This window comes from Azolla caroliniana, unplaced genomic scaffold, assembly GCF_043228905.1.
Source record: "Azolla caroliniana isolate FFs.n. ecotype wild unplaced genomic scaffold, voAzoCaro1.0.p SCAF_20, whole genome shotgun sequence".
Classification (NCBI taxonomy): Eukaryota; Viridiplantae; Streptophyta; class Polypodiopsida; order Salviniales; family Salviniaceae; genus Azolla; species Azolla caroliniana.
This window is the reverse complement of record NW_028230455.1, coordinates 13,623,281-13,644,088: the sequence shown is the minus strand read 5'-3', so window position 1 is coordinate 13,644,088 and position 20,808 is coordinate 13,623,281. Positions and strand designations below refer to the sequence as shown.

At 36.3% G+C, this 20,808-nt stretch overlaps 2 protein-coding genes across 2 annotated transcripts; one reads left to right on the top strand and one right to left on the bottom strand.

The window, feature by feature from the left end:
* The first annotated feature begins 5,228 nt into the window (after positions 1 to 5,228).
* On the top strand, positions 5,229 to 9,596 carry LOC147851132 (transcription factor TGA2.2-like). Its single transcript, XM_087335948.1, has 11 exons — positions 5,229 to 5,472; positions 6,283 to 6,386; positions 6,513 to 6,574; positions 6,671 to 6,847; positions 6,965 to 7,042; positions 7,149 to 7,208; positions 7,303 to 7,380; positions 7,699 to 7,741; positions 7,872 to 8,143; positions 8,297 to 8,533; positions 9,101 to 9,596. Exons 1-11 carry the CDS (start codon positions 5,369 to 5,371, stop codon positions 9,245 to 9,247), a joined length of 1,362 nt encoding a protein of 453 aa, XP_087192074.1. The 5' UTR covers positions 5,229 to 5,368; the 3' UTR covers positions 9,248 to 9,596.
* Positions 9,597 to 10,644: 1,048 nt separating this feature from the next.
* Positions 10,645 to 12,793, bottom strand: LOC147851131 (serine/threonine-protein kinase STY13-like). Its single transcript, XM_087335950.1, has 2 exons — positions 11,851 to 12,793; positions 10,645 to 11,343 (listed from the first exon to the last, which is right to left on the bottom strand). Exons 1-2 carry the CDS (start codon positions 12,651 to 12,653, stop codon positions 11,001 to 11,003), a joined length of 1,146 nt encoding a protein of 381 aa, XP_087192076.1. The 5' UTR covers positions 12,654 to 12,793; the 3' UTR covers positions 10,645 to 11,000.
* Positions 12,794 to 20,808: the final 8,015 nt, after the last annotated feature.

The following is a 20,808-nucleotide window of genomic DNA, read 5'->3' as shown; positions in this document are numbered from 1 at the left end:
ACTACTTCACACAACAAACAACACATAAGATTGTCTCTTGTTTTGTTTGGGGGGAGAGAGAGAGAGAGAGAATATAGTACTAATGTAGTCTTACTCTATAGGTAGACTTGTAGGCCATATGTGTGTGTGCCTAGAGAAACACTCCATAGTTAGAACTTAGTATAAGGCTTTTTTTTGAACTATTTTGTCCAAGGACGATTTTCTGCATTATTATTGAGATATGCATGATTGGGAGGGTATTGTGGAGCATCCCAAGAGAAGAGAGAGAGAGAGAGAGAGAAAGTAGAACGAGTGAGTGAGTGAGTGTGTGTAAGAGGAGTTGTGAGACTCAGTGCAAAGTGTACAACACTATCTTTTCATAGCTTTATTTGTTTTTAATTTCCAAAAATTTCCTTTAATATTTCTAAGTTGTTTTATTTTTTCTTTAATTTAAGTAATTAAAATTTCCTTAAAATTTTTGCATTTGTTTTATTTTCTAATTTTCCTACAATTTGTCTTTGTATTTCCTCAAGAGATTGTTTGATCAGTTAATTTATTTTGTTTCTTTTACTTTTATTTTTGTGGCCATCATTTCATGGGACCTGAAGGAAGGATTTGAGACTTACAATTCTATGTGTTCTTCTTTTTTTATTCTTTGATTCCTCCTACAATCAATAAATGATGTTAGTTTCACCATTCATTAATGCACTTCACACACACACACACACAACCCCCCATGTCATCATCACTTCAAGGCATGCATTAACTGCTACCACATAGATTAACTATAAATATAACTAATACTACATGCATAGATGGATGGATGCCTCTCTACTCATTCATCTTTGCTTCTTCATGAGTCATGACAATGCCATTGACTTTTGGGTTTTGGTTTGGAACGAGTGCCAAGCATGTCTCTTTCTAGAGTCTAGAAGGCATGGCATGATTTCCCTAAGATTTTGGTCATGACTCGCGAATCCAGACCGCGCGCCCTAGCACTATCAAATGTAGACACCTACCACTCGCTACCACTCAAGCGTGAATGAGTCTTTCTTGAGCCAAGGAACTTAAACCTTGCCAACGACATAATGTCACCACCGGTCATTCCATTCGTTGGCTCATGATCAATGTTGTGAGCCAATAGTGAGAGCATGTCGATATAAGGTCAAGTCATTGTTGTCAGCATAGTAGAATCGAGTTGATCTTTTACATGTTATGAGTGTTATACATGTGAATGCACTCTATTATACTATTCATTTGTGATTTTTGTTTATGTAGAGCTTGTTGATTTGTGAAGAAGTTAGAACCTACTATCCTTCAAGCTCTTGTATCAAATGCGTACTTATCATGATCGACTTGATCATATAAGGTGGTTTGATCATTAATAGTTATAGGATACATACAATATAGCTAGTAAAACTAAATTCACTAGCAAACACACATAAAACTAACATATTTGTGCCATGTAATTTGGGGAACATACGAATAGGGAGGGGCATGTGACAAATTTAACATATGGGTCATTTAAATTCCATTTGTCATGGCATAAATTTCATTCAATACATACACAAGGACATAGGATAGGAGCATCCTCATACAACAAACACATTATGTTAAGAGGATTGTCTCACTAATGTGTGTGTATGTGCGAGTGTGCAAGATAACACCCTATTTCTATTGTTGATCACTATAAGGTTTTATGGAATCAAGGCAACTACATTTTTGCTACTTGACCATTGGCATAGAGGGGTGGGATAAATCATGATGGTACGATATCTCCAAGGTTTGGTACTATTCCTCTACTTAAAAGTGTATTGTTGTCTTACCTTCATTGGGATGAGAAATCTTGTTAACAGAGACACCTCCCCTTTATCTTAATTGCTAAGCAATTTGCATGTATTTGTTTATTTCTAGAAAAAACTATGACAAGTGAAGGTGAACGTTGTGGGAAAGTAGATTTTGGTAGAAAAATATGGCAACGCTCATGCCCATTGATTTTGATGAATGAGGAAGCCTACATTATTTTCATCGATCCTTCAAAGCATCAAAGGCAGCTTTCCAGTAAGGACACCTTGTTATAGATATGAATATCATGCACAACACACATTTTCAAATGTGATTTTTTATATATATGTCGGGGTTCCCACCATATCTATTATTCTATTTAAGAATAGTTTGGCATTCATAGATATCTACGTTAGAAAGATGATCAACTCACATTTCTCACTTGCTTTTAACCACAAAACATCAATATCGAAAAAAACTTTGGGTCCTTGAGTAATGCAAGTGGCAACGAGAATATTAAGTGTTCGTGGAGTGTATATGCTCGCCTATTCCGTATATGGCAACTTCACATATGAAAAAGAAGAATGAAAAAACCACTTTCCCTGTCATTTCTTGCTGAATCCACTGCAGGATACACCTTTATTTACAAGTAGAAGATTTTGACATAAGCATTCATAGTATGACCTCCTAATATCCAGATTCCAATGAAGGTTTGCGTTTTAAATTTGAGACCATTGATCATGATGCCTATTTTTTTTTACAACCCTTCCTCTCCCCCATGACTAACGAATCCCTAGATTTTACAATACAAATATGTATGGAGCTCTAAATTCGTCAAAGGATCTACTGAACATATCACGATCATCTCTGTGATTTGCATAACCTTTTTTGTGTACATTTCGGAATGGGATAACATTTGCATCCATTGGATATATGGGAGGCACTTGATATATAGCAATTCTATTTTAATAGGTAGATTAGGTTCAAGTAGCGAAACAATTGTACCGCCAGACAAGATATTTTGTTTCTCATTGCAAACAGATTCACCATTTTAGGTTTATGGTGTGCAAAATCTTTATTAACCGAGTAAGTATGGTTAGTCAATCAAAGCATGTAGAAGGCTAAAGGCTAGACTTCTTACTGTGACTTTATATTACCCTAATCATTAATGTAAGGCCGATCACCTAGGTAGAGGCATGCCTCGATTCATTATGTGCCAATGGGCAAATAGCTTGTATCTAAGATCAATGTGCACATCACAATGAACAAGTCATCGGGTCACACTCGTACGACGGAGATTGATGGTTTAGAGAGAGCATGTAACAAGCATTAACAAGAGAGATCATATACATGGGTGTGTAGGCTTAAGGTGTGTCAATCGCCCACGTGTATAGTTTATGTAGTGCACTTGGTCGTGTAGTTTCTTCATGTGCATAGTCAATTTATCCATGGAACGAACTATGTTAACTCAAACCAATACCTATGTATTTTGTTCCATTAAATGTTTTTACCATTTCTGCCGAGTGTTTTTCCCGTTTTGGCTCATTTGTGTTACCTTTGTTTTTTTGTCTTCACTTGCAATATGCTTCGTGCTACAATGGACCCAATTTTAACATTTTCTTGTCTTTTTTGAAAATTTTCTAGCTTAGTTTCCGAAACTTTAGTCAACATATAGGCATCCAATAGTCAATGAGCCTAGTGCAACCTTAGTTAACCATGGTTATCTGCATACTTAGTTTACAATTGGCTATCATACATTGATAGGTAGATCGTCCAAAAATCTATCATCAAAATTTTAATTCAAGGCCTAAAATGCTAAGAGATAAAACAACATATTTGAGTGGCATATTGACACAATTTAGTTCTAGCATTGCCTCCATTAGTGTTAGAGTAGTAGCAAAATCTAACCCCAACAAGGAGCCCTCAATCATATTACATATAAATATGCTTAAAATTATTGTTGCTCTTAACAAAAACCAACTAATAAAACTAAATTGTGTGGCCGCTATGCTACACAAATGACATGAAAAAGTGGGTCTTTAAAAACTCAAAGGCATACACAAAAAATTTACAATGTAAGGCAATGGCCAATATGCAATAACGTTCTTTTAGTTAATGATTTGTTATGTGTTTTAGTGGCTACACACAAGTCAAGCTCGATAGAAACCTAGAGTATGTGCTATAAACATCTCATAACATCATGTGGCTCAATTAAAATGAGGGAAAAGTATGAATGCAAAACATTTGAAACACCAAGGAATCAAATTGATTGGAATCTCTTCCTCGTGGAGGCATGGAGCAACATAGCCAGGTGTGGGCATGCAAATACAAATTATAGGGTTGTTTCACTTCCCAACAACTAGCATTTTTCACGCAATGCGTGGATGGAGATTGAGGATCAACAAGTTAGGAAGCAAGCGAGAGATATTGTCTATTTTGGAAGCGACCAACATGGTTAGCAGTGAATACAACGATAATAAGTAATTCCAAGAAGCATTCAAACAATGGACCAATTGATCGCGAATGTTATATCTGGATCGAATGTCAAAGGGCTATCACGTCGAGGAGCAAACAAGACACATCGAAGAATTTGAGGCAATGACAAAACCTCGGGTTAGAGACATGCATTGAACAATCAAAGGGCTAATGAGACTCGTCTATGATTTCGAGGTAGCAAACAAACACAAAAAGGTCATTTGAACCCAATCTACACAAGACACGCGATGTTTTGTTGGAGGCAGCTCGAGAACCAAACCAAACGATTGGTGTGCTGTTTGGCGGAGAATGAGAGCAGGCGTGAAAAGCGACGGGCAAGCTGGGGGGGCGAAAGCACCCAGAAAGAGGAGACAGCAACCCGGAGGCGTGTGTTAAATAAATAAAACCAGGAAACCCATACCGAAAAGGTGGTAAGAGGGGTTGGTTGGTCGGGCTACGACGAACCGTAAAGAGTGCGAGAACAAATTACAAGGGGTACCCCTGGAAAGATTAGGGTGAGAAATCATGAGGGAGAGGAGCTTTTAGGAAGGCTATTGTATACATAGAGAGAGAGAGAGAGAGAGGAGAGAGAGAGAGAGAAAGAGAGAGGCTTAGGCTGAGGCTTAACTTGAGGCTTAGGCCATGCCATGCCATGCCTTGCCTTGCCCTGCTCTGTTCTGCCTTCTGTCTTTTTTGCCTTGCTTTTAATTTTAACACACAACAAGGAGTTAATGCTCTCTCTCTGCTTGCTTAATATCCATCCATCCATCCATCATTCTCCTCTTCCTTTCTTTCTCTTCATCATTCCTTCATTCACCCATCACTCACACTATAAAGCCTTTCAACACTCAGAGAGAGAGAGAGAGATTCTCTAAGACTCTCTTTCTCTCTCTCTCTTCCCCTGTTCCATTGCCCCTCCCCCTTTCTTTTGTGCATTCCTCTTTTGTAGGGTTTATCAGGCCACAAGCCAAGCCAAGCAAAAGCAGAAGACATTCAGATACATACATATATACATACATACAATGCAGCATAACCCAAGTGCTCTCTAGAATTGTTCCCAAGAACAGAGTAAAACTTGGCCCTCTCTTTCTCTCTCGTTTTTGTTCACCTAAAGAAGTAATGGTGAAGAATGCCTATGGCCAATGGCTACATCGAATCTGATTCTACCACCGCCTACATGCCATTCTCTTCGATGCAGCAGACATTCTCTCCTGCTTATGTCTCTCACTTCATGTGAGTAAATTATTCTCCAAAGCCCATGTACATACATATATGTGCGTATAAATGTAAATGTGTGTATATGTCTGTATAAATATGCTCTATGAATGTATACGTTTGAATGTGTATTTGTATGTGTCGATATGCACATGTCTATGTGAATGTGTAGCTATGCATATGTATATATGTATGTGTGTGTGTGTTTAGGTAATGCATATCGATATATGTATGTGTTGGTATGCATATGTATGCATAAATTGATGTCTGGGGATGCATATGTCTACTTGTGTATATGTTTCTAAATGTGTGTGTATGTACATTTGTGTATATATATGTATACATGTTAATGGATTTCTGTGTGTGTATGTTTGTCTGTATATGTATGTGTTAATGCATATATTTTGCCTGTATATGTATGTGTTAATGCATATATTTTGCAAGTATATACCTGTATCTATGTAATCTCCGTTTTCCGAATTGTGCTGATTGCATTTGCTTACCTCTTGTTGATTCTCAATTCAGTAGATGCTTGTACATGTTCTTTCTTATATCGACAAATATAGAGCCTTGGTTAAGAGGCACCATTTGTGTTTGATAACAGATCATTTGTGAATTCCCTATATGCATACTTCTGTCAATCTGTCTGTGCTGTATAATGTTTGACACCTGATGAAGGTTGTGCGTGTTTCACATACATAATACCCTACCACATTATTGCATAGTCAATGCGTGTGTAACATTTAGCTGTGTTGAATGGAAAAATTCAAGCAAATTCTGCTTGTCTTGAACCTGACACTCTCTTCTTTTCCCTTGCTGATTTTTCAGTAGTAACCACCACCAAGGAGTGAAGCCTCTCAAAGACTGCCCAGATCTCTACAACATATGCAATGGCTCTGGCTCTGGCTCTGTTCATGCTCAAATTCATGAAAGTGAGTACTTGTTTTTCACTACTCCTTCTGCCTCTTTTTATTTCCTACTTTAAAATGCCCACAATCTGTTCCCATATGTTTGAATTTTTTTGTATTCTTCTTTTTGCTGATTTCTTTATTCCATAGATCATATTGATGATCGCAATCTTCCAAATGCAATACCATTTGTGCCCACCATAACATGCGAGGTATGAAAATGCGATGAATTATGTTTGCGGAGAGTTTGAAGATCATGTTCCCTCCCCAAAGAGCTCATTCCTTGTAGTTGTAATGTGCATATATAGCAAGTGAGCTCACCATCAGCAACAAGTAATGACTGCCAAACTGGGGTGAAGTCTTTCAATCAACAGACTATCATGAATTTTGACGCGCCTTCGGCAACTCATTTTCAAGATTGGGCAGAAACTAGCCCTCGAACTGAGACCTCGGGAAGCCTTGAGGGAGAAGGAAAAGATGAAAGGGTAGGTGTTTAATTTTGAAATGTACCCAATTACACAAAGAGGCACATTTAGATTTAGCAAGGAAGGCAACGCTAAAATCTAACTCTTAAATGAATGTCATTTTGAATATATTCTCAGTTGGAAGGGAACCGCGGTGAGATGGTAGTCCTATCCAAATCTTCTGATCATGATAGAACTAAAATTACGGATTCCAAGGTAGTTTTTCTCCTCATTAGAATACCACCACCTAATCTTTTCATATAATTATCTTTTTGACTCTCTAACCTTCTATGAATCTTCTTATTTTTTGCATGGTACTTAGGTACTAAGGCGGCTGGCACAAAACCGTGAAGCTGCTCGCAAGAGTCGTCTTAGAAAGAAGGTATTTGGTTTCTTTCAATTGATGTATATTTTAATATTCAAAGAAGTGCTAACAGTTAAGATGGGATCCTAATGTATTGCACTCATGACTATAGGCATATGTTCAACAATTGGAGACAAGTAGGATGAAGTTAAGTCAAATCGAACAAGAGCTTGACCGTGCTCGACAACAGGTGAAAATATTTTGTAATTGTACAGTTGTCAAAACATATAGTTATTATACTTTTGAATTCACAATTGGAATTATATCTGTAATATAAAATTATGATTGGAGTATTTATCTCTGGGATGGGTAAAAATAATATCTTATACTTCCCGATGTTTTTGGTTGTCACCAAATTAACGAGACTACTTATTTGTGTGAGTTTTCTGCTATAAGCTAGTATATTGGAGTTTTTTTAAAAGTTGGTGATATACTTGTAAATATTAAAAATATTAGTGATTTGCCGTCTCTTTTGTACTTTTCTGATCTGTTGCATTCTCTCATATAGGGACTCCACCTTGGTGCTAATTCTGGTGGGGATTCTGGAAGAGGTATGTTCAAATCACATTATTTGTGATTAAAGACTCAAAAGTAATATATGGCACCTTTTGCTTTGATGGGCTTGTATTGTGATATATTGTCTATGATTACTTGTTTTTCTGATCTCTCTTTCTTTTGAAGGTGCGGCAATATTTAACATGGACTATGCACGATGGCTTGAAGAGCAAAATAGGAAGCTCTCGGAACTTAGGTCAGCCTTGAATACTCATGTGACTGACAATGAGATGCGGAGTCTTGTTGATGCTGGAATGGCTCATTACGATGAGCTTTTCCGACTTAAAGGAGTTGCTGTAAAGGCGGATGTATTCCATATTGTTTCTGGAATGTGGAAAACACCAGCAGAGAGGTGTTTCATGTGGATGGGTGGTTTTCGCCCTTCTGAGCTTTTAAAGGTATATCTCTGCTTGTTTATTGGCAAAAATAGAAGATATATATACAATGTTAAGTAGTAATATCTTTGGGGGTGCACTATGTGCAATGAATCAGCATGAAAATTATGATTATTTAACCTTGTCTTTTGGATTTTGTTTTTTAAATGTTGCCAGATCCTCATTCCTCAGATTGAACCTCTTACGGAGCAGCAACTTCTAGCTGTGTGTAACTTGCAACAATCATCACAACAAGCAGAAGATGCGTTATCTCAAGGAATGGAAGCACTACAGCAGAACCTTGCTGATACTTTATCGGCAACTTCGTTGGCAGCTCCAAATGTAGCTAATTACATGGGGCAAATGGCCATGGCAATGGGGAAATTAGGCACATTGGAGAATTTTGTTCGGCAGGTAGTATTTTCCCTCAGGATTTTGTTGTATTTACTGAAATCCTTTTTAGAATCTAAAATACCATTGTGTCCTGTTTTCATTATCCAATTTTATAGCAATGCCTTTTGTGTCCTTAGGCATTACTTTAGGAAAAACACACAAGGTGTCCTTCCAGTTATTGATTATTTATGAGAATGATGTTTTGTTTTTAGAAAATTACCAGAATGCCCATTGTGTTTCTAAAAACGAATTAGGTGTTCTTATTTTTTGTTTCAATAATTTTTCTTACTGAAACATTCTGAAACATTAGCACAGTCCCAACCCTGAAAAGGAGAAATAAAGTGATGCAAATTCCCTCTCATTTATAATTTACGAAAATTCTGATGATAAATGAAGGGCTTCTTGATGTGCATTAGTATTGATTGCATAAACTTGATGATAAAAATGGATAATTTCTCTAATGTGCATTGTATTGAGGTAGAAAATTAATGATACATTAACATGGATGGTTTCAGTACGATGCATGCATTTGCATGTATCTACATAAAACCATTGATGCTAATAATATAGGAATGGTTTGTTTGGCAGGCTGACAATCTTCGGCAGCAAACATTGCAACAAATGCATCGTGTTTTGACAACTCATCAAGCGGCAAGGGGTTTACTTGCAATGGGGGATTATTTCTCTCGATTACGAGCACTCAGCTCACTCTGGATTGCCCGACCTCGGGAGTAGCCTCTTGTTAATGCATAGATGCATCATTAGTAGTTATCGCAAGATGAATGACATTTTTTGATGATATATCCAAATGGATTCAAAAGGTTGTAGATGGCCTACTTTAGGACAAGGTGTATCTATCTGAATTGTTCTTTAGATAGTTTTTGAGAGCACGGCATAACATTTCAGTCATTCTACTAGTACACTTTTCATTCCTTTTTTTGTGAATGAAGAAAAATGTAATACTTACCCCGACGCATTTGTGTCGCTGCCTCTTTAAAGAGAGGACCCTCAATGGAAACGTTTTGTAATATATTGTATTTTGGAACACTTTGTCGTGTAATACCAATCTTCAGTGTTGGAATCATTCGGGTATGAGGAAAGAAGCATCTCTTTATATTTATATTCTTATGAAGTAAATGGTGTTAAGTTTGAAATGTTGCTCGTTTACCATCTAATCCAAATGTTATTGGATTATCTAGATGTTGTGTATGTGGGATGTCCATGTTTGATTTGTATTAGCCCTGATCCTGGTATGTAAAATGCAATCCTATGCTAGAAATTCATGATGGATAATGACATTTTTAACCACACTATCGTTTTTACTTTGGGCAATCGAAACATGATCATTAAATTAGGTCATTCCCTAAGCTTACAACACAGCTCAGTCGATGTTCGAAACAGTTGGTGCAACATGTAGTAAGCCCTAAACATCATCATTAGTAGATCATCAAATGTGCATACTTATTTCAAATGGGGTGATTAGTATCATGTATGTATGCATTAAACACTCAATTACCACATTATTTTTTTACTTTGGATAGCCTAGGCCCGAAACATCATCATTAGTAGATCATCAAATGTGCATACTTATTTCAAATGGGGTGATGAGTATCATGTATGTATGCATTAAACACTCAATTACCACATTATTTTTTTACTTTGGATAGCCTAGGCCCGAAACATCATCATTAGTAGATCATCAAATGTGCATACTTGTTTCAAATGGGGTGATGAGTATCATGTATGTATGCATTAAACACTCAAAAGGGGCAATTAAAGATGAATCAATCACCCACAAGAACATTGTACTCGTTACCTTAAAGCATGTGCATGGTCTCTTTTTTATATGTTGCAAAGCCTTGGTAATATCAAACTATTTGAAAAGTATGATGAGGCCATTGGGATTGTTTTTATTCCTTCAAATTGGAGCCGCGCTAAGAGGGATAACCCCATACATTTACATTGCTTTCTAGGAGGAAGTGTGCTCTTTTGCGTGAATATACTCGATATTGTTACTGTCTTAATGGATAAAATCCTTATGAACATACCCATGGTAACACATGTTATCAAATGCTATCATCTCTTGAAGATTGAAATCTTACTTCAAAATAGAACAATTCAAAGGCACATGATCATATAACAAAACTAAACTTCATTCGATACCCGATGCATCACATACTTTGTAATAATCAAAAGCAAAGGTACCTCAGTATTCTAAATAATTAGGTTTGCCAGCCCTTTTGGAATCAGTCTCACTAGGAGCGCTAGCCTCTACATAATGTGGGTTAATAATACTCGCAAAAGTGTTAAGTTTTGTCAATTCCTTTCTATGATGAAATGTCAGTGGATAAGAAGATGTTACAAAGCTTTTGTTGTGGATATGAAGAAGTTACAAACTTTTTGTACTCAAAAGATGCCATGTCATAAAGAGTTTGTCGAAGAGGAGCTTTTTGTCGAAAAAATATACATGTAAAACCAAACATGCATATTAATCTAGGGTAGGAGACAAAGCTATACATCCGCATCCTCGGAATTTCGCAGTTCCAACTGTTCTAAGGACCACCTCTTGAGCAACCTCTAACAATTGTATAATTTCTGAAAAAGGTGGCCTTACATCGGGGTTCGAATCCCAACAATGTGTCATAATGTATGCAAGCGTGGGTGGAATGTTTGGCGGGATCTCTGGTCTCACTCCATTCAAAACTGCTGATACCATTTGAACCCCAGTCATGTTTTGGAAAGGGAGGTTTCCTGTGATTAGTTCCCATAAAACTATTCCGAAACTATAAACATCAATTTTATTGTTGTAGGGACGATGCTGAATCATTTCCCTGTTTAAAGATATATACGAAAACAAAGGTTAGAAATCGAATTGTATGTAATTCCATGTAAATTAGACACATCACATTAATAATAGGTTTAGGATGGTTCATGCTCTCTAGACACACTACGAATAATATACATTTGCAACCTCATACACATTACAAAACATATTTTCTATGCATAATAGAATACATATATGTGCATACTTATAGATAAACTACAATCCACAATTACTGTGTTCCACAAAACCTCAAACACATCCCAACATAAATTTGTTATGTTGAGAGATAGAAGCTCAACTTACACTTATATCATGATATTAACAATGTAATTGATTAGATTAATCTTGATCGAACAATAATAAAATATTGCACAAATAATAATGTGTATAGGGCATAACCATCCATAGGCAAATGGGTCTTACCCCAAACCTAACTCATGGTTATGTGAGTATGTGACTTGTGCATTACAAGCATTGTGCCAAAAGTCATGGAAAAGAAGCGAAAGACACTTACGGTGCCATCCAAGCATAAGTCCCGGTTTCCGGGGTCATAATTTCATCTTGGGATTCAATCCTTGCAGCTCCAAAATCCGCGATCTTTATAGAATTATCAACCATCAAAAGATTATCCGACTTCAAATCTCTATGGATGACACCAAAGCTATGCAAATATGCCATTCCACGTGCGATCTCAAGGGCATATTTCATCGAGAGTCGCAAAGATATAGCTCGACGTTTGACAAGGAAAGCTCTTAAGGAACCACCTTTCGCGTATTCAGTCACTATACACCACACCAAGGGCTTTCTACAATACCCAACAAATTGGACCACATTCTCGTGCTTTAGGGTAGCAAGCATAGCAACCTCTTTCGAGAATTGATTCTCAAGCATTTGGGCACGAAGAGGATTATTGGGCGGTCGTTCAAGTATTTTCACACCAACATCCTTTCCGGAAGCATATGTACCTTTGTAGAGCCTACCAAAGGCACCTTGCGCAAAAGCCGGGCCCAATGTCAACCTACTTAGGTCAATCACCCAATTCTCATATCCTCGAATTCCTTCTACACATGACCCATTATCAAAGAGTGCATTCGAGAGGGCATCATCTGTAAGTCTATGCCTTAACTTCTTGCTAGTATTTCTCATCAAGTCTGGATTAGAATCATTATTAGGCTCAACACCGAGCATTGGGGTGGTGGAATTGTTGGACCCAACACTACTGTGCCCTCCATAGCTCTGATAGGCATCAAAAGACATGGTAGAAACTTCGTCCACACGATAATGCCTCTCTATAGGGAAACCATCATTGTGACCCATGATGGATTGGTTATATCATCCTCTTGTATTTAGATCTAGAAGAGCTAAGTGTAAGGTTATAGCTCTATCAATGAACTACTAAAGACTATATCTTCATCATCACATAGATATCCAAAGCCTTTTAGTATATATTGCTCAATAGGTTCATGATAATAAGTGTGTGTACTCATTTGACCAAGCATAGCCATGTCATCACCCCCCTCCAGACACACACAAAAAGCAGGACAAGACATGTTTAATGCTAGAATGCGAAAGCGAAAAGTATTGTAAAAAGAAGCATTGTCCCACTAAATGTTTTAATAGCATTATGAAAGGAAACTCTTAAATGTTGTTGAAACTCTAGTGCCATGTACTACATCATAATGAATAAGAGAGAAAAATAATAAAGACTATTGGATTTTTTAAGCTCAAAATTTTACTTTACTTTTTACTCTAAAAAGGAAGATAAGGTGGACGGATTTCTATTTGGTTAATGTTATGTTCTAACACACACTAAGAGCTTTTAATGAAGTTTTTTCATTTGGAATGATTGAGGAATGACGCTTTAAACACATTTGCAAAAATAATGAAGACATTGTGCTAAATAAACCATTTCAACAAATATGGATGATGGTTACCGAATATTCATACATTCTTCTCTTGAAAATACGCTCTTAAAATACGTTACACTTATGAAATTCAAGTCCTCAGGAATTTAGTGATTTTCAAGAGACTAATCTTGCCAAGTATATCAATTTTAAAAGCTTGGAAGACAATGCATAGATTTTACACTTTTAACGTGAGGTTCTCTTGACAAAGGATTTTGTGATGACGATTCTCCATTAAACTGAAGTGTTGTGATGAGTGGCATTGAGAAATCAATGCATTCTTACAATGTGTTCTAAAGCTCAATTCTTATCACTACCCTTCAATTTGCATTAAAGAAGTCATAAATTATGCACACCTACCTCAAATAAAAAGCAAAGGAGGTACAAGGGAAATGAAGATGACACATGCCAACTTCTCAATAACTTCTATTCATTTTCGAGCCCAAAGGTAACAAGAGATAATGTTCGTAGACAATTAGTTCACATGGCTCAAAACAAATCCAATGGTTAAAGGGGCTTAGGGCATGCAATTGATGTGAATATACACCCTTTTCTCTTTTGTTTTGGACAATGTGCAATATTTGAACTTGTTATTGTTTGTGTCCAACTCGTAGGACTTTCCACGAGCAAACTTCTCATTGCTATCAACTGCCCAATTTATGCTTCCGAGGAATTACAAAATGGTCTGCAAAAAATGAGTTGTCATCTATGATCAATAAAAAATAAGGTGTGTATAAGACATTTGTTATTTGGTTGTTATGTGGTCTTTTGGATGGTTATCCAAGTATCTCATTGTTATGTGGAACTCATCATGTTATGTGGAATCATAGAATCCAAGGGCATAGTCTCAATCTAACCTGTCATTGTCGTATTTACTTGAACAAGTCAGTTAAAAGAGGGAGAGCAAATAAATCTTATAAGATGTAAATTATTTTCGTATGATAGGCCGTGTTGGCGTCTTCAAAGATGTTAGTACCTCTACTTCTCTCTCTCACTTGGTTGTGATGTAATGGTAAGATCGTTTTCTATGTCTTCTCTTTCTCTCCCTTAGTAATGGGTTACATGAAATCATGTTTAACGCTTAGGGTTTTACGTTGCGTAAGATAAAACATTGAAATGGAGAATTGCCTTTTCTTTGGTTTGTTTGTTATCCAAGGTTAAACTCCCTTTCAACACAAAGATAAACCCAAACTAGAAACAGAGTTAGGAAATAACTTTTGTTCATTTTCTACTAAAAAGTGCCCTAACACATTAGTTTTTAATGGACCCCAAATCACAAAAGATGTAGGATGTAGTTACAAATTTAGAGGTATGAAAGCATTGGGCAGACAAGTTATACGAGACTTGACTTAATAGTTGTCGCATTCCCAAAACTCAATTTTCTACCGAACGTGTTCCATGATGATCCATGAATGGAGCTTATCTAGAACCATTGCCCCCCCCACCCCCCAAACAATGGTTTATGCATGTGTTCCAATGGGTCAAAATAAGCAATTATTAAAGGAACTTCTTGTCGATTCTTTCAGAAATATTCGTTATGATGGGGCTTCCAAAAACATCATAAGCTAAACTTGTACTGACAAAAAGTTATCTTGCAATTAAAGAAGGCGATATATAGATTCCAAAATGTTTGTAATTGTTTGGTCTCCAAGTTCAAGAGCTAGAAAATGTGGTTAGAAATTCACATAAGAAAGTGGCATACACTTGTTAGAGCATCTCCCATCCTTGCATATGCAATGAGAAGCCACCAAATTAATTGTTATGTATATGAACACATCCCATATGTTCATATATCTGACACATGAAGTGAGAACAACTTTATAAATACTTGACTCCTAGGCTCTATTGTAACTATTGGAAGCTAATGCAAACAATTATTTCTTGTGCAAATTCAAGTTAAAGAGAATTTGGTTCGGTTACATGGCCCAAGTTCCAAAATGATTATCTATGCCTTTCAATGGTCACAATCACAACATGCACAATTGAGCTTGCAAGGGTTAATGATACTCTTCATGATACAAATATCACAATTGAAATGTTGAACTCGATGCTTAGTTGGTTGTTGATGTCGACTATTTTTTGCCATCGTCATTGGTTTTGGTTGTATATGTTGATCTTAACAGTCGGCAACGGTTTGGTTTGAACTGAACCGAACTGCGAAACCGTGGTTTAACGACTTAACGGTTTAAACGGTTTGGTTCGATTCAAGTTCAAGTTTTTTAAAAGGTTTGGTTTCAATAGTTAGAAACTGCGGTTTAAACGGTTAAACGGTTTTTAAATTTTAAAACATTTAAAAAAAATTTGTTTTTAAACAATCTTTTCATTTTTAGGCCTTATTCCCACATTTTAGGAAATTCTTTAAAATTTTAAAATTTTAAAATAATGAAATGTTTTAATTGTAAAAATTTTAAATTTTGACCTAACTTGAAAACCAAAACCGAAACATGAAACCGCGGTTTTAAGGGTTCGGTTCAGGTTTCAAAATATTTTAATGGTTCAGTTTTGACCCTCTCAAACTGAATCGTTGCCAATTGCTAGTTGATCTACACAATTTGTGGTTTTTATGTTCTCCACAATATTTACAAACACGCTTAGTAGACACAACGTAATACAATACTATAGGGTTAGACTATCTTACACTACCTAAGGGTGTTCCAATTGACTTCCTACTCTTAACATTCTTATTGGGAGGATGATATGCACTTCGAGTAACATTCTACCACGAACACTTTTGACCTTGGTCCTTTCCCACAACCTCTCACGTACACCTTGGTAGAAAAAATAATATCAATTAAGTAAGAGTGGATTTGAAAGGTAATAACCGTGTATCACAGTACCACATATCAACATAGATTACATAAAGAGTTAATAAACACATAATCGATTATAGAATGGAATCAATACTAAATTAAACAATATATGAGGATCCATCAATCAACAGACTAATAATTGAATCTTAAAATTGCGTCATTGAGTATAATTGTGCCCCTTAGGTTAATTGAATAACTTTACAAATAGCATGTCACTATCTCATTGTTTAGATTTAAAGATTTATTTGTACTAAAAATGGCTTCAAAACCCAATTAGAAATGTCTAGTTTTCCACTTTATTGCATACTAGATGGGCAACGAACAATTGTTGCAAACAAATATTTGGGATATCCTTTCAGAAGGTGATGTGGGATGGTTTACAAGTTGATAATCAACAAGAGAAAACACTAAAAATGGCTTCAAAACCCAATTAGAAATGTCTAGTTTTCCACTTTATTGCACACTAGATGGGCAACAAACAATTGTTGCAAACAAATATTTGGGATATCCTTTCTGAAGGTGATGTGGGATGGTTTACAAGTTGATAATCAACAAGAGAAAACAATGTTAATAGATCGTTGACCCCAATTATGGATGGCTGCTAATTTCAATATATCCGTTGACATATGATGCATTGATAACAAAGTTCTCGTTTGATATCAAATTTTCAAGTTTCAATCAAAGCCCTTCTAAATATTCAATCTAGTTTGTACTTGTTTATCACTTTTTTCTGCCCATAAATATTTGGACCCTTGGGTTAAGAAGGCAACAATATAGATTTCAACGCCTCGGGTTATAAGGGGAGTAAATTTTAAAGCCATATTTTTCGGAGACAATGTGTACAATCTCAAGGTGACTCTTGTGGACAATGAATTTGAAAATTTGGAGAAGACCGCCCAAGCGGGAAATCCGAAGACCTTTTTTTTGTAGGGAGTGTTATGAGAAAGTGAATCTGTAAAGACATATTTTTACCGAGCAAATTGCTAGTTTGTATGGTCTCAAACTAAAACACTGAAGACATTTTTATGGCGAACGTAAAAGTGTAAATACCTCTTCTTAAGCATCTCAAATAGGATTGTAATGGTATTGTATTCATGAAATTATTGTTAAGAACTTCAAGACTTTGTTATATGGGGAATATAACATCAAACCTAGTGTTGGAGTCAGGAGCCCATAACCTTAATTAAGCACCAACTTTTGCCATTGTTTGTCCATTTGACCTCAAAAGGTTTGCATGTAACATGGTCTTGAATGTGAATAAAAATATTAGTGTTAGACATAATTGTTTCCATCGTGGAGACCCAAAGTGGTAAACATTTGCATTAGAATAAAAACAAAAGAATAGATATACAAAGCCCAATTATATTTGGAATCCATTTAAATCAAATAGTAAGCCAACATTATATGGTATAATGCATAATGTAAAAGCATCAGCTTTATGTCACATTAGAGAATTAAAGATAGGGGTTCGTTAGAAATAGACACATGTGTCTCTAGGCACACAACTTAGAGAATCTTCTCGATGCTTGTGGTTAGCATGGATAAAATGTTGTTTAAACCATATAACAAACACACTATCCACAAAGATAAAAAATGTGTCTCATGGATCCGTAGGTTGTCAATTCGATATTGATAATCCTAATGATAACCATTGCATTTAAATGTTCCTCCTATTGTTAATTTGATTTAAGGATGCAATAGATTATAGTGGCACTGAATTCCACATAAAAAAATGATGGATATTTTCATTTGAGTAACATCCCCTCTTAACAAGCTAATATATTTTGTTTAAAACCCTGGTTTCAAAAGTATTATGTAAAGCCCTAAAAATAGAGATTTTTTATTTTTATTTTTATTTTTTATTTTTTCCAAAAAAAACTCCTTCCATTAGTTATAAAAAAAATAGAGAAAATTAAGTTAGGCAATATTTCTCGAAACACCAACTGAGCTACATCCATATGGGCTCTCTCTCTCTCTCTCTCTCTCTCTCTACATGTAATTTTATTCATTGAGTGTAAAAACACTACAATGTTATGATAACTAATTTAGTGCCATTGTTACATGGGTTGTGGGACATGTTGAGGTGCTAAAATGCAAGAAATGTCACATCAATACTCCTTTATTAACCGTCATTAAACATGGTAACATCGTGAGTATTCCAAACACTATATAATCCCCAATACCTCAAAAAGACAAAAAATGACCTTTATCTTTGATTCTTGGTTAGGTTATGTAAATTGTGCCAATAAACACTATTTGGGCGTAAGGTAGCAATGTAGAAAAACTTGCCAAATTTGAGAAATGTAAATGTTAAATGGGCAATAAAAAACAATATGAAGTGCTAAGGGCAATTTTCCAATTGAAGTGTAAAGAAGAACAATTATTGATTGCCAATCCACATCATTTTATAGTTAATCTTAAAGGTGGACTCTTGATGACACTACCACAAGTGTTGGGGGATGAGAAGTGTGATTCACAACATACAAAAGATTCACTTACAAGAGCAAGCCATATTGTCAATTGGAGTGGTAATAATCCCTATAAGAGTTCTTAGGTCTTGAATGAGAAGCATGATCTAGAATAAAATTGATCTCGGTCACATTTGTCACGACACAATGACATAGAATACATAGTTGGTGAGGATTGAACCGACAACCTCACATCAACAAGATATCATGTTGAACCATTTTGATATGAGCATGCATTTGTATATAATAGTTTAGTATTGTATAGTCTAGCATGTAGTACATTTTAGAGTCAAAATATTCTAGACTGGTATATGCTAGAGATATTCAATCTCGGAACTTGTATAAATACTTGTAACCTCCTTGGTCCCTTTCAAGGGATTCAACACCAGTCATTGACACATCAATCTAGTATTCTCATTTTAGGCCATATTGTCTCCTTCTTCATCTTTGTCTTCATGCTCTCATGTTCTTTATTTCATATCGGTCATAGCCTCGTCACTCACAGTCTCATCATCCATGTTTCTTCTTAGTCCGCGGTTGGTGTGTTCGTGACAGTTTGAATCCCTTCCAACTGGAAGCACCACCCGTCTTCATCATCACCCTTGCTTCTAGAGTTACCACAACATTAAGGTAAACAATTTGTACAAATGTTTGTATAGATAGAGTCAATAAGACTCAAATTTGTGGGTGTATTGAAGACATGAGCCATCATCATTGGAGTGGTCATAATCCTTACAAGAGTTCTTAGAATTTGAATGAGATGCATGATTTGGAATAAAACTCATATCCATCATCTTGAGCGAAAACATTTGAAGAAATGTTTGTATAGATAGAGTCAAGATGACTCAATCATGTGGGTGCATTGAAGACATGAGCCATCATTAGTTGTCGGTGGATTCAAACCCAAGAGAGTTTGTTTTGACTTTCAAAAGCAAGTTCTCTTGGTGGAGATGCTAGATTGGAGTGTCAAGTTAGCACACTTGCTTTGCCTTGTTGCATCACAAAATTGAAATGCATTAGAATTCTTGTCATTTAAGAACCCGATCATTCTTTAAATAAACTAGGTCATTCTTAAACAAAGACTTGGTGAGGAGAACCATCTTTCTTCTTAATGAAGAAGATGGGTTTTGTGCCATCATGGAACCTAGATTTTAGTTAAGTCCTCTTGTGAAATTCTTATCGAGATATCCCAAAAGAACCTCAATCTTTGACGCTAAGAGACTAAAATTGGCCACCATGATGACTCATTTTGGCCCATTGTTCTCAAAGTTTTTCCTAGTTCTAAATTGATGAGGTATTTGTAGGTTTGATGCTCTAGTGACATCAATAGATTTGCAATCTACAATGGCAGCAATGGAGGATCTAAGATTGTGGTGGAAGATCTATGAACCACTTGTCATCTACAACGAAGGCAAATCCATGGCCAAGAGATGAGGTGTTGGTGGATCAAGGATGGCGATCTCAAGAGGGGAAATGCACAACAGGTTTCCAATGGATGACAATTGATTGAGGCGATTTCATATATTTAGAGAGGGATGTTGGGGGAGTGTCTTAGATTGAGGTTGGTGTTGTAGGCACCTTTAGGATGTGTCTCAAGAAAGAGCAACATGTGCACCCCTTTGGACAGTACCGATAGTTGTAGGGACATGGAAATGGTTGTGGTGGTTGTTATTTCTTCATTGGTGTATTTGTCCCTAAAGATGTTGGTGCCACTTTAATAGGGGTCAACAACTTGGTGTGGATGGGAGCTATTGCATTATTAAGTAGGCTTGGTGTGGGTAGTCATCATAAAAGGAGGCACAATATCGGTAGTCAATATGCAAGGAGACATGGTACGAGCAGTCATTATGTGAGGATCTGTGATATAGGTAGTCGTGCAAAGAGGCACAATGCATGGATGCATCATTGTGAGTAAAGTTATGGTGTGGGGAGAGTTCATTGCGCAAGTTGGTGTGGCACGAGTAGTCGGCTTCTAGAGGATAGTTGTGATGAAGTAGGCATCCTTGCAAATGTAGTCTTAATAGGAATAGCATGTGTTCTACAAGTAGGCATGGTGTATCATGTGGGTTACCATCCTTGTAATGATAACATTGAAGGAATTCACATGCTAAAAAATAAAAAATCACTCTAACTCACTCTAATTCTTGACCTATGTCTTCACTCAACAAATACTCAAACTAATAAGCTCTCATTGATCACTACTACAGATGTTCGATGGATTTTTTGTAATATGGTAATTTCTTGACCCATGAAACAAGTTTGCCACCTTAGTCTAAGAGAGCAAAAGGAG